The 12,320-nt window shown below is 40.3% G+C and overlaps 1 protein-coding gene across 1 annotated transcript in view; it reads left to right on the top strand.

Moving 5' to 3' along the window:
• The window catches only part of carmil2 (capping protein regulator and myosin 1 linker 2), a 32,187-nt gene that overhangs the window by 7,129 nt on the left and 12,738 nt on the right, over positions 1-12,320 (top strand). The window contains exons 13-31 of the mRNA XM_079465610.1: positions 3-112; positions 422-499; positions 689-765; positions 847-951; positions 1,078-1,147; positions 1,413-1,494; positions 2,329-2,425; positions 3,005-3,059; positions 3,784-3,956; positions 4,248-4,316; positions 5,886-5,979; positions 6,228-6,326; positions 6,730-6,858; positions 7,009-7,122; positions 7,426-7,598; positions 7,993-8,080; positions 8,162-8,254; positions 8,909-8,975; positions 11,085-11,476. Of these exons, the coding sequence (XP_079321736.1) occupies positions 3-112; positions 422-499; positions 689-765; positions 847-951; positions 1,078-1,147; positions 1,413-1,494; positions 2,329-2,425; positions 3,005-3,059; positions 3,784-3,956; positions 4,248-4,316; positions 5,886-5,979; positions 6,228-6,326; positions 6,730-6,858; positions 7,009-7,122; positions 7,426-7,598; positions 7,993-8,080; positions 8,162-8,254; positions 8,909-8,975; positions 11,085-11,476 (2,165 nt within the window). The remainder of the gene's footprint in view (positions 1-2; positions 113-421; positions 500-688; positions 766-846; positions 952-1,077; positions 1,148-1,412; positions 1,495-2,328; positions 2,426-3,004; positions 3,060-3,783; positions 3,957-4,247; positions 4,317-5,885; positions 5,980-6,227; positions 6,327-6,729; positions 6,859-7,008; positions 7,123-7,425; positions 7,599-7,992; positions 8,081-8,161; positions 8,255-8,908; positions 8,976-11,084; positions 11,477-12,320) is intronic.

The raw sequence follows: 12,320 nt of genomic DNA, 5'->3' as shown, positions 1-12,320 counted from the left end.
AGGTCTGGGCTGTCTGGTTCAGGTTCTCCGGCAGAGCTCATCTCTCTTCAAAACTCTGACACACCTGGACCTGAGTGGAAACACGGGTTGCTTGGCAACAGAGGAGGCTGTGGTGAGTAGGGCTGGTTTTATTCATACTATGTTTCAGTCCATTAATTTATGGTTATCGGGAACTATTAGAAGCGTTTGTTCTCATTAAACATTTGTGATTACAGAAAGCATCAGCTTCGGATGGCTGAACTTAGTTTTTGTTTAGCACCAGAATAACTTTAGAGACCAGAAGGCAGAAGGGGGTGTTGAATAAATCAGTGTCCTTGAGATTGAATGGAGAATGTAGAGATTGATTCAATGCACTTGGAATTGCTCATTACCCAAAATAAATGATACGCGAACCTGACTTGTTTGCTTGTCTATCTTATAGAATCTCTTTAAATTCCTGTCCGCTCCTAATGCTGTTGCACATCTGAATCTCAGCTGCACGGACTGTCCACTTGACACGGTGAGTCACATCGCAGGATTCCTCTTTTCGGCTTCTACAGAACTGCATTGCATCATTTTGGGTGATTGCTCTGTTTGTAGTGTAAAATGAATCAGTGAGTTGTATGTTAACTACTGACAAATACATTAGATTCATTCACATTCAGTGAAATATATTGATTTGTGTATATTATTGTCTATTGTTGTCTAGCTCTTTGTATCTCTTTCTGTGGGCTGCTACACTACTCTTAGCTACCTCAACCTCTCCAGAAACACGTTTTCTCATAGGTGAGTTCTCTAAACTTATAACGAATTATAAGCATCTACAAATAAAAAGCATGTACGTACTGATCTGTATGGCTGTTGTAGGAAAGTGCGAGAGGTCACACGCAGTGTCATGGATTTCTTTAGCAAGAGCACTATGTTGAAATACGTGGGACTGACTGGCACTAAACTACCTCCAGATGCTCTTAGGTATGGCCTTTATGCTTATTAGCATGTACAGAGACATGTGTGCTATAATCTCAAATGCAGACCTTAATGGATGGATCTTGAGTGTATCTTGGCTTATTGGTTTATTCGTTTTGTGTGTTTCTGAAGATTGTTACTACAGGGCCTGGCCACTAACACTCATTTATCTGAGCTGGAACTTGACATCAGCTCTTGTGAGGTACACACACAATCACACGTTATGTTTTATATTGACTTTTGCTTTTTTATTTAACTATTGGATTTCTATTACATTTTAAGTATACATTTTACTACATAGGAACATTTTTAAAAATTTGACATTTTTATACCTCAAACAAGACTTTTAGTTCCTTTAAGTAGTTGACGCAGTGGAGACATTTGACTAATACGACCACACACACATCCAGATAAGGCCATGTGTAAATGTTTGTTTTACCTGTGTGCATGTGTGTGACTTTGTGTAGCTGAGGTCGGCTGGAGCTCAGGTGATTCAGGAACACATCTTCGAGGCAAATGCCATTTGCAGTCTGGAAATGTCTGACAATGGTGCAGTCACTTATTTCGTTTGTCTGTGTCGCTGCCACCCTTCATCAGTTTCCCTTTATATCTTTTCTTTCTACATGTCAGGTTATATTGCTGTCATTTTAACAGACAGCTGACCTCTCTTAACCTCTCTCTCTCTCTCTCTCTCTCTCTCTCTCTCTCTCTCAACAGTAACAAGGTTTTGCCCAACCTTTTTATAGCTCTTGTATTATTGTACTAAAGTATTTTTCCAATTGTCACTGTCAGAACATTCTAGAAATGTATATAGCACAGGAAGGTGGGATTATGGGTGACTATGTCTGGAACTTGGTTCGTGAGGACAGTATTATAGTCATAAGAGACTAAAACGATCAAATGTAGACTTTTGGACGACTAATTTTTAGTAACTGTTTAAATTGTTGTTTTAAGCTCAGTGTTAGGCCAGTAACTTGTAATTTCTGCGTACAAGTAAAAATACCGAAATGTATATGAAAATATTGATTCGTTTTTTGTTAGTACCTTCGATGAAATATCCAGCATATTAAACTTCATAAAGAAACAGTAAAAACTCTGACCGCAGTCAGTTTTTGAACTAGTTTTACAGCATATCAATAGATTTTATATAAGGATATTTAAATTGGCAACTAAAGATCCTGTCTTTCTACAGTTAAAGTCACCATAAAAAAGCTGGAGAAGTTAAAGCAAAAGCTAGTAAAATAAAAGCTAAGATTAGCTGAAACGCCTGCTAAAAGCTTTGTGGAAAATAATAAAATATAGAAAATAAAAGTGGGGACTTGATAAGTGAGGATGTAGAATTTGTGAAACAAAAAATTTGAATTTTCTCTCTGTATCCCACAGGTTTTGAGAGCAATATGGTTACTTTAATTCTCTCCCTTGGTCGCAGTCAATCTATTCGACATCTGTCAATGGGACGCAACTTTGCCATGAAGTCAAGGTGAAACATTCATTCTGTACATTGTTTAGATTTTAAAGTTGATGTGTGTGATTTTTGTATATTACAATACCTTTTTGTTACCTTATTTGATATGCACGTCTCAGCATGAACAAAGATAATGGATATTTACAAGATGCCCCACTGCCATTACATGAATGGTGTGGGATGCAACGCTAAATATGGCCTTGATTTTAGCACAATTTAAGCTATGGTACAGTTCGTGTCAGGTTTAATTACTGATTGGAGATATGTTATTTAATTCAGATTTTTGCCAGCGATTTTAGAGATATCTGCCTGTAAACATGGCCGCCAAGTGGCAACTTACAGACTTTGGTATAAATAAACCTGTTTAAAAAGTTTTTTTTTACATTTCCATTTGATAATATTTTGACCAGTGGAACAGAAACCACACACTTTAAAAGCATTTATTTTTAAAAAAAATTGATTACATTTTTTATTAAAATCATCCACCTTTCAGTCAATCTCTCAGGTTTACTTTCTCCACCTCATCCTCTCTTTCTTCTTCTGCTTTCATTTATATTCCTGATGCATGTTTTAAATGCATCCTATTTCTCTCAGAGCTCTTACCGATGTATTACACCGCCTCGTACAGCTAATTCAGGAGGAGAATTGTGTGAGTACATCATTTGTAATAAACAGACACACTACACCCCCCCCCCCACACACACACACATACTTTGCATTATTCCATTAGATCTCCCAAATGGTGTCCGTATTCATGCAAAACACCATCTTCCCCTGTCCACCAATGATCTCAATATCAACCTACAGAAAACAGATCTCATATAAAACTATGAGTAGGAAGAGCTGCTGTTAACGTCCTACAATATAACATGTATAGGTTGTGATTTTAATGTGTGTGTGCGCTTCTGAGTGTGTGTCTGTAATACTAGAACCAATAAAGAGAGGAAGTCCACAGAGACGCCCCCCCTTTCAGTCCCTCCAGCAAGTCTGGGGTTTTAATTACCCAGAATCCATCTCCATCAAGACACACCCGGGCTCAGTAATTACACAAGCAGCTCACAGACAGCACTCATTAGAATTCTCTCTAAACTTTATGTAACTTCATCCACACGACAGTGAGTATTTACGCTTGTCGATGCATCGGCCTCCTGCGACCCCATCTGATATTCAGTACAAATTTTTCTAATGAGAACCCGAGTTTGATAGAAATCTTAGTAAAACCTATACAGCCGCATGAAATGAAAGGGACTCTAAACAAAAAATCTGTACAAACTGAACACACATAACTTAGGGTAAAATGTTGCAATATTTTATAAATATTGACTAATATTCGGTGTCGTCGGTGCATATTCTCTCTCTCTTTCTCTCTCTAGCCATTGGAGTCTCTTAGTGTATGTGACTCCAAGTTAAAAACTGGCACTACCATCCTCATAAACAGCCTGGCGAGCAACGTCAACCTGTCCAAGATCGACATCAGTGGAAACAGTATAGGTGACATGGGCGCAAAGATGCTGTCAAAGGCCCTTATGATCAACACCAATCTAAAGTAATTGTTATAAACATGATGACCACTGTTTGGATATTTGCCTGACATTTGTGGCCCTGTCTGTAAAATCCAGACTAAAGTCTTATTATTTTTATTATGAGATTAGAAGCATTAAAGATTGATTTCAGTTTAATGAATTACGTATTTCATGAAGAAAACAGTGAATCACACGTAGGGTCACATATTGCCTTCCCATATTCCAGAAAGTGACGTGTATCACAGATTCATAACATCAACAGTGTTTTTTGTTTCTTACGGTTTGTTGACATTTTGTTTTACTGTCTGACACAGAACACTGGTTTGGGACAGAAACAACGTGACTGCAGGAGGGTTTATGGATGTGGCCAACGCCATAGAAAAGTATGACCGCCTTTTGAGTATCTCATACTTTTTAGGAACAAAGAAATGTGTATTCAAGATTGAATATTTTATTTGTCACATACGCAGATATACTGTATAGAGAATATACAACCAGCAGTGAACTGGTCAGTTCAGCTCCAAAGACAATTATTATAAAATACAAGGAGCAGGAATATGCAAGAGAATGTGGAAACAGATAGTAACGCAAGGTGGTTACTTAGCAGCAACAAAAAAAGAGCAGTCAGTACTGTGTTCAAGTAGCAATATGACTATATTGGATGTTGAATGTTCTTAGAGAGCAATGAGTGAGGTCAAATGTTAAGAGATTGAGTTTAAGGCTACGGAAGCGCTTATTAGATGGCAGCAGGTTAAAAAGACAGTAACCAGGGTGGTGAAAGTCTTTAATGATTTTTGCAGCTCTGCTTTTGCAGTGTCGAAGGTAGATGTCCTGCAGGGATGGTAGAGTAGACCCTGAGATGCGCTGAGCTAAGCGCACAACTCTCTGCGGGGCTTTACAGTCTTGGCTGGAGCTGTTCCCATACCCATTCCCCTGAATAGAAAGTTTTCAGAATTGTTGGTGAAACCCTGAATTCCTCAGCTGTCACAGATGGTACAGTCTTGCCTGGCGTCACTCACCCGTGTCCGAATGTGTGAAGTCCATGTCAGGTCCTCAGGGATTTTGATTCAGAGACTTGTAGCTGCTCACCCTCTCCACAGGGGTCCCTTTGAGTATAGGTCCGCTGCTGCCTCTTCCTGAAGTCCACAATCAGCTCTTTGGTTTTGGTCACATTCAGAGAAAGAGACAGTTGTCCTGGCACCAAGAGGTTAATTTCTCTACCTCATCCAAGTAAGCGGTCTTGTTATTGTTGGAACTAAGGCCCAGAACCACCATATCATCAGCAAATTTGATAATAGTAGTCGAGCTGGTAGAAGACACGCATGCAGTCATGTGTGTAGAGAGAGTAGAGTAGGGGACTCAGGACGCAGCCCTGTGGCGCTCCTACACTCAGGGGGATGGAGTTGGAGGTGAACTGGCATACTTTCACTACCGGAGGTCTGCCAGTGAGAAAATCCTGGATCCATTCGCAGAGTGAAGGATTCAGACCAAGATTCAGGAGTTTGAAAGTTAGCTTACTGGGAAATATAGTATTGAATAGTATTCCTGTAGCTCAGTGGTAAGAGCATTGCGTTAACAACACAAGGTTGTGGGTTTGATCCCAAGGGATTGCAGATACCTATGTAAAATGTATAGGATAATGCAATGTAAGTCGCTTTGGATAAAAGCGTCTGCCAAATGGCTAAATGTAAATGTCAATGTGCATGAGGGAAAAGTGCAGGACGTGAGAGATGGCATCCTCAATAGATCTATCGGAAATGAAGAAGGTCCAACGTATCAGGGATAGAGGAGCAAATGTTGTTTTATACAAGTCTCGAAGACCTTTAATATGACTGTTGATATGATGGCAACTGGGCGATAGTCATTCAGGCAAGAGGGTTTATTGTTCTTAGGCACAGGGATGATGATTTGTTAAAAATGGCCTGTTTACGTGTGTTCGTATGCCGAAACAGGAACACAACACTACAGAACATGTCAATCCCAACGAGTGACGTTTTACAAGCCTATCGAAACAACCCTGAGAAAACAGAAGAGGCTCTGCAGAAGGTTAGTGCAAAACGTAAACAGCACTGGTCCAGAAGCACTTTCTGCTTCCATTTTTTTCATTTCACACATAATTAAATCCTAATACTGTTCATTTGTGTCCATTTCATTTGTTCTAGCATTTCTGTAGTGTTAAAAGCTTAAACAGGAAGTGTTTATTGACCACGGTTGTTTACATCTAGTAAAATTGTCTATAGATCAAATAAAAAACAGGAGATAATATGTAACAGACTCTGTCTTTATGCGTGTAGATTCAGGCTTGTTTAAGCAGGAACAATCAGAGACGTCGTGACATGGGTGAGGAAATGTGTCATCTGCAATATGAACTCAAGACCACACATTCTGAACAGGTTTGACTTTGGAATAAACTGCCAATATAGACATTACTGTGATTACTGTATATAGAACAATATGAAAAGTACATTTCTTGGCTGTATGCCAAGGGTTTAGAGTCCCTTTATAGTCCACTAGGCAGCCCTTGGCAGCGTTTTCAAGTCATTTGAAGAACGCTGCTCCAAACTCCTCTCAGAATTATGTTTAAAATAACACTTAAACCAGTAGTATAGTCTGACATTAGTGGTAAAGAAATTTTGCTGCGAAGTTAAGCAAACCATTGGTGTTTTTCAGAGTGGTCTAAATAAGGCACACGCCAAACAGACACTTTTATTCTGCCTCCATTACAAAATCACAATATCTATATCAGATATTTAGTTTCAGATCATAATAAGAATGTGTCTCTCTCTATATGTTTAGTTGGTGCAGGATCTCTGTAAAAAACTACAGGACAGTGTACATCCTCTATCCTGCTACAATATACAAGAGGTGCAGTCGGACATACTGTTTGCAGAGGAAACGCTCCAGGGTGCAAAGAAAGCCGTTAATGTACGAGCTTACACATCTACTTGATCAACATGGTCTCCAGATTTTCAATGTGACCATTTTATATATGAATTTTTGTTTTCGTCATCGTTTATTTTTGCAATATGATGATGTTCTAAGAGTGTTCAGGTGAAATTTGTACTTGTCCCTCAGTCGTTTGTAGGGCTTTATGAACTAGGAAGGGAGCCCTCTAGTGGTGACATGCTGAAACATATTCTCATTGACACTGCTAAAGCCCTCAAGAGTGAGATCACTGAGGAAATCCAGGTAAAGTTGAATTATTTTCACACCAAAAATAAAAATTCTGTCATCATTTGTTCACCCTCATGTAGTTTAAAACCTATATATGACTCTTGCTTCCGTGGAACACAAAAGAGAAATGTCTCAGAGGTATTGTGTCCATACGGTGGCAGTCAGTGGGGGCCGGTGTTGTTTGGTTACCAGCGTTCTTCAAAATATCTTCTTTTGTGTTCTGCACAAGTCATACTTTGATTCAATCATTTTCATTTTAAAATGAACTTTAATTGAAGTTCATTGGCATTATGAATTACATTTTCTTGTGGTGTGCAGGAACTGGCAACAGGAGTGCTGCAGTCTGCGCAGTCGACCTGCCCCAGAGTCGTCCAGAGGTCAAGTGTCAACGAGCAGCTGGCAGATTGTGTAGGCAAGAAGATACGCCACGCAGCAAACTTTGTTCAGAACACAATGCAGGAGGCAGAGAACAGCATCAGAAACAAACTCAGGTGGAACATACGTGCTCATTATGTGTTTGTGTTTTTTTGTGTTTGTCCATTTGAGGTGCACTTGTCCCTTTAAGAAAATTTTTCCTATTTCTTCATAAAATAATATGTTTAAAATCATGTACACTTACAAAAGAAAAATACTGAAGTTGTCTCAAAAATTGCACCTATGGTGGGGTTCCTGGAGGCAGCCATGTTGAGATCACATGACCAACCAAATACTACTTTCTTCTTCACTTGAACACCCCTCATTTTAGACACCTCCACTCACCAAATAATAAATTATAGTTAACAAATATACCAGTAAATACTTAAAGGGTTCACCCAAAAATACAATTAAAATTAATTTAATAATGATTCCTTCAATCCCGAGTAATAGTTTTTATCTCTCACTCAGTGAACTGAAACTGTCTGTCAGCCTTTCTCTGGTGGAAAGTATAATTGATGAAGTTCTTCAGGATTTGTCAGTGGCTCAGGAAAAGCTAGTGAGTGTTTTTGTTTATGAATGTATATATTGAGCAAACCAGAACGGTGTGATGTGTAACATATATCTCGCTTGCTTTCAGGACAAGCACATGAGGGAGTTTTCTCAGTCCACCAATATGAAGAGCAATGTTCCTCAGCTCAGAGTGATGGAGCATGAATTCCCTACTGATGATGTGAGGCCAGAGCTCCACTGCTCAGTTTAACACATACTCAGGGTTCTTTTAATTGTAACAATCCGCAAATGATATATATAAATGATATATTAAAGCAATAAGCCACTCAAGGGCATTTGTTGCAGTGAATTTTAAAAATCAATTCGACACACGGGCTTGTGCGCCTCATTTCTTTTTTACATTTACATTATTTGTTGTAACTGTTCGTTGCACTTTTTTAATTTACAAAAGAAGGGGCATTTTACGTTTGGCCAGCAATAAGCCCTTTTAAAAGCACATATGGTCCCAATGATAAAAATGTGAATAAAATTCAACAAGAGAAGTAAAATAATATAATTTATTTGTGTTTGCCATGCTAACATTCGAAAGCACTTGCTAAAAATGCTTTTATTCCACTTTTTTCTAAAATATTTCGTTTTGGTAACATACTTTTATATTTTAATATTTAGTTTCTGAATTATTCAAAATGTGTAACTTTGCACATTTAAACCCCAGTAGTTGCATGGTCATCAAAAGAAAAATACATTTAATTTACAATTTTTTTTTACCTGTTAATATAACGTATACATTATTTTCATGTTTCAGCAAATCTGTCCTGTTTTAGTGGTTAATGTAAATTTACATTAAGATTATTTTGTCTCTGCACATCCCCAGTACGTCCCGGTCATCTGCAAGGCCAGCTTCCACTCCCGCAGCATCCGTCCTGCCCCTTCCATCAGAAGTAAGTCCCCTGTTGACAGTAAGAAGAGCTTCTTGTCTTTTTCCGTCTGTCAATTGCTGCATCTCTGCTTTTGCCCTCCTAAATCCAATCTGATTGGATGTAATTTACACGGTTGACATGGCCGCTTGTTATTGGAAAGATGATTGGTTGTAACGAACCCCTGCAGCAGACACGACAGCTGTTGAGGTCAGAGGTCATGTTCAGGTCTGATTAATTATGCAGTCATCAATGATGTCAGAACTGCTGGGTTAGAGGGTTGTCATCACTCTTATCTGAGCAACAACCGGGATGTTTAAACATTAAACCAAGTGAAAATCATTATCAGTGTGTCTGACTTGATGTCCTATTTACATTGATTCATTTCCAATTTTTACAGAAAATTCTGACCTACATTCTTTCCCCATCTAAGTTCCATTTCACTCGATTTCCTCATGGAAGTTAAATGGGTTGCGAACATTGTTTCGTGCTGACTTAAACATCTAAAAAATGAATTTCACACCTTGCACAATCGTGTGATGAAGTATACATCAGTGCTAGTGGGTACTTCAGAACGTGCCTTGTTGTCTGAGCTTGGGATCCCCTCTCTTGGGATTTCCCCTCCCTGTCTAATTGCTAGTGTCTCTGTGTGGTGTGTAAGGGGGTGGGGGGGATTTTGGGAGGTTTAACTCTGTCTGTAGACTGAATATAATCAGCTGTATGTCACACTGCAGGCAGCAGCTAACTGGAGCATAGCCACGTTACTCTCACACCACTGAGCCCTTCAGACACAGGGAGGGGTCCCACCCGCTTTCAAACATGACAGAGCCCCATCCCCTGCCCTCCACCCTGCACTTATCTGCTCTTTTGTGTATACCTGTCTTCTTATTGCTGATCTCTTTTCCTTCCTTCATCCTTATTGTTAGTTGTAAGTTTGTAAATGAAGTGTGCTGGATGAATCTCATAAACCAGGTCTGGGTCATATTTAAATCCACAGTCTTAAGTATTGTAGTACAAACAGGAAATATAACAGCATATTGGCCATAATCCTAATGTTAAAAACCTGGATTGTTAATATCGTAAATAATCGAGTGAAAGTATCTGGTTGAAACTCCATCATAGTAGGTGGCAGTTTAGAACCCTTTCGATGTTTTGTCTTAAAGGAGCAGTTCACCCGAAAATGAAATTCTGTCTTCATTTACTCACCCTCAAGTTGTTCTGATGAACACATAGCAAGATATTTGGAAGAATGCTCGCAAACAGTTTTTGGCCACCATTGACTACCATAGCAGGGAAAATGTCTTTGTTTAGTTGAACACAAAATATATTATTTGAATAATATTTTGAAGAATGTAGGAAAGCAAACAGTTCTGGGTCATGTTTGACTACCATTGTCATTTTTCAATCTAAATCATGTCATTACAGAAATGCAAATTTGAATGCCAAGTGTCCTTAAATGGCTAGTTCACCCAGAAATGAAAACTCTGTCGTCATTTATTCACCCTCGTGTCAATTTAAACCTGTATGACTTTCTTTTTTCTGCAGAACACAACCGAAGATATTCTGAAGGGCGTTGGTAGCTAAGCAACATTGGCCCCCATTGATTTCCATTGTGTGAACACAAAACCACTTAGACATTTCTCGAAATATCTTCCTTTGTGTTCGACAGAAGAAAGAGACATAGACAAGTTTTAAACAAGATGAGGGTGAATAAATTATGACAGTTTTATTTTTGGGGGGTTTTGAACTATCCCTTTAATGTTAATCAAAATAATATGAATACCAAAAAGTACAATGTCCCTAAAATGGTGAAATATGACCCAGACATGTTTTCGTGAGAGTCACCCCAAGGCCACATCATGTGCATATATTGAACCTGCAGCAATCACCATCCAAGGATTTATCTTCCTCTTTCCCGTTTACGATTCTCTATTCCCTTCCAACCATTCATTCCTTCATCTCTCTTCTGCTGCATATAAGCACATCCATCCCTCTATCTCTCTGACTGCCTCTGTATATTTCCTCCGCTCTCTATTCCAATTGTACACATATTTATAAATATACAGGATTCAATCCCACCCTCTCTCACTATGTCCCTCGGTTGTCCCTTATTTCCTCTTTCTCCTTCTGCAGGTCTGTTAGATTTGGATGGGGAACAGCAGACGCGTGCGGCCGCGCATCCCCAGCAGGAGGTGGAGGAGAGAGGGGGAGGGCTTAAGGTCTCCGTGGTAGGAGCGGAGGGGAGGAGGCGGGCCCAGTCGTTGTCGTTGGCGACGGGGCCGTCGATCACAGCAGCAGGCCATCTGAAGCCAGTAAGCCCCGCCTACCCGGGGAGAGAGGCGGATGCTGTTGCCGCTCCCGCTGCTGCTGCTGCCGCTCTTAGCAACAGAGAGCCCCGGCGCTCAGAGCCTGCACTTCCTCAGCCCCCTATGGACCTGCCCATCGAAGGCCACACATTGAGGCACTACACACGCTCCAGGCCCCGACCCAACCGCCAGAACAAACAGCCTCCCAGCAAGCCGCAGGTAAGACGGGCGACAGGAATCCAAATCTGAGAACCAGGAATAAAGGAGTGGGCAAGAAGGGATGCGGCTGAGAGCGGGCTGAGAAGGGGAGAAACAGAGACAGGGATGGGGCTGCTGATGGGGAAATCTGGGGAGGGAGGGATGGAGAGAGAGCCGGAGGTTGCCGTCTGATGGCGGAGCTCAGGTTGGCTCATCTGCAGCAACTCGAGCTGTGTCAGTAGCTCTCAGCACCTCCAGGGTCTCTCCTCATTTTTCTCATTCTCTCCATCCTTATGTTTTGATGCTTTATCTTGCTTTCGATGATCCGTTATGTATTGAGAGATGTTCAGAATGAGGGTGCTGTTGGGGTGGGTTGAGAATTTTTTGGGTGTGTATCCTTCATTGCCTTTTTCGAAGGCTGTGTGTGTGTGTTTGTGGTGCTCAGCTGGGCGGTGTGTGTGTGTACTGTCAAAACGGGGCACAGTTTCTCTCCACTGGTTATGGACGGTTTTGCTTAGTGTTACTGCTGTAGCATTTTAATTATTAAGGGTCTCTCTCTCTTTTTCTCTCCTTGTCTCCCCTGCGCTGCCTCTCTTTCTTTCATCAAGAACGGAGGATCCCTCTATTGGGGGCATTCCAGTGTGTAGTGCGAGTGTGTGGGATCGAAATCTATTTATTTACCAGCTGTAAATGTGTGTGTGTACGTATGTACACCTCATTCTTGTCAACGACCTGCCATCTCTGTATATTTCTTAAAAAACAAACTGACCGTGTGTGTTGTCTTTGGAACATAAAAACAACCCATCTCTATGTTACATCCGAGACGTTTTAACGCTGTGTGAATGAGATGTTCAGGTTGCTGTGT

Source organism: Barbatula barbatula, assembly GCF_947034865.1.
Source record: "Barbatula barbatula genome assembly, chromosome: 10".
NCBI lineage: Eukaryota > Metazoa > Chordata > Actinopteri > Cypriniformes > Nemacheilidae > Barbatula > Barbatula barbatula.
The sequence above is the reverse complement of the archived record's forward strand: the minus strand, read 5'-3'. Positions and strand labels throughout refer to the sequence as shown.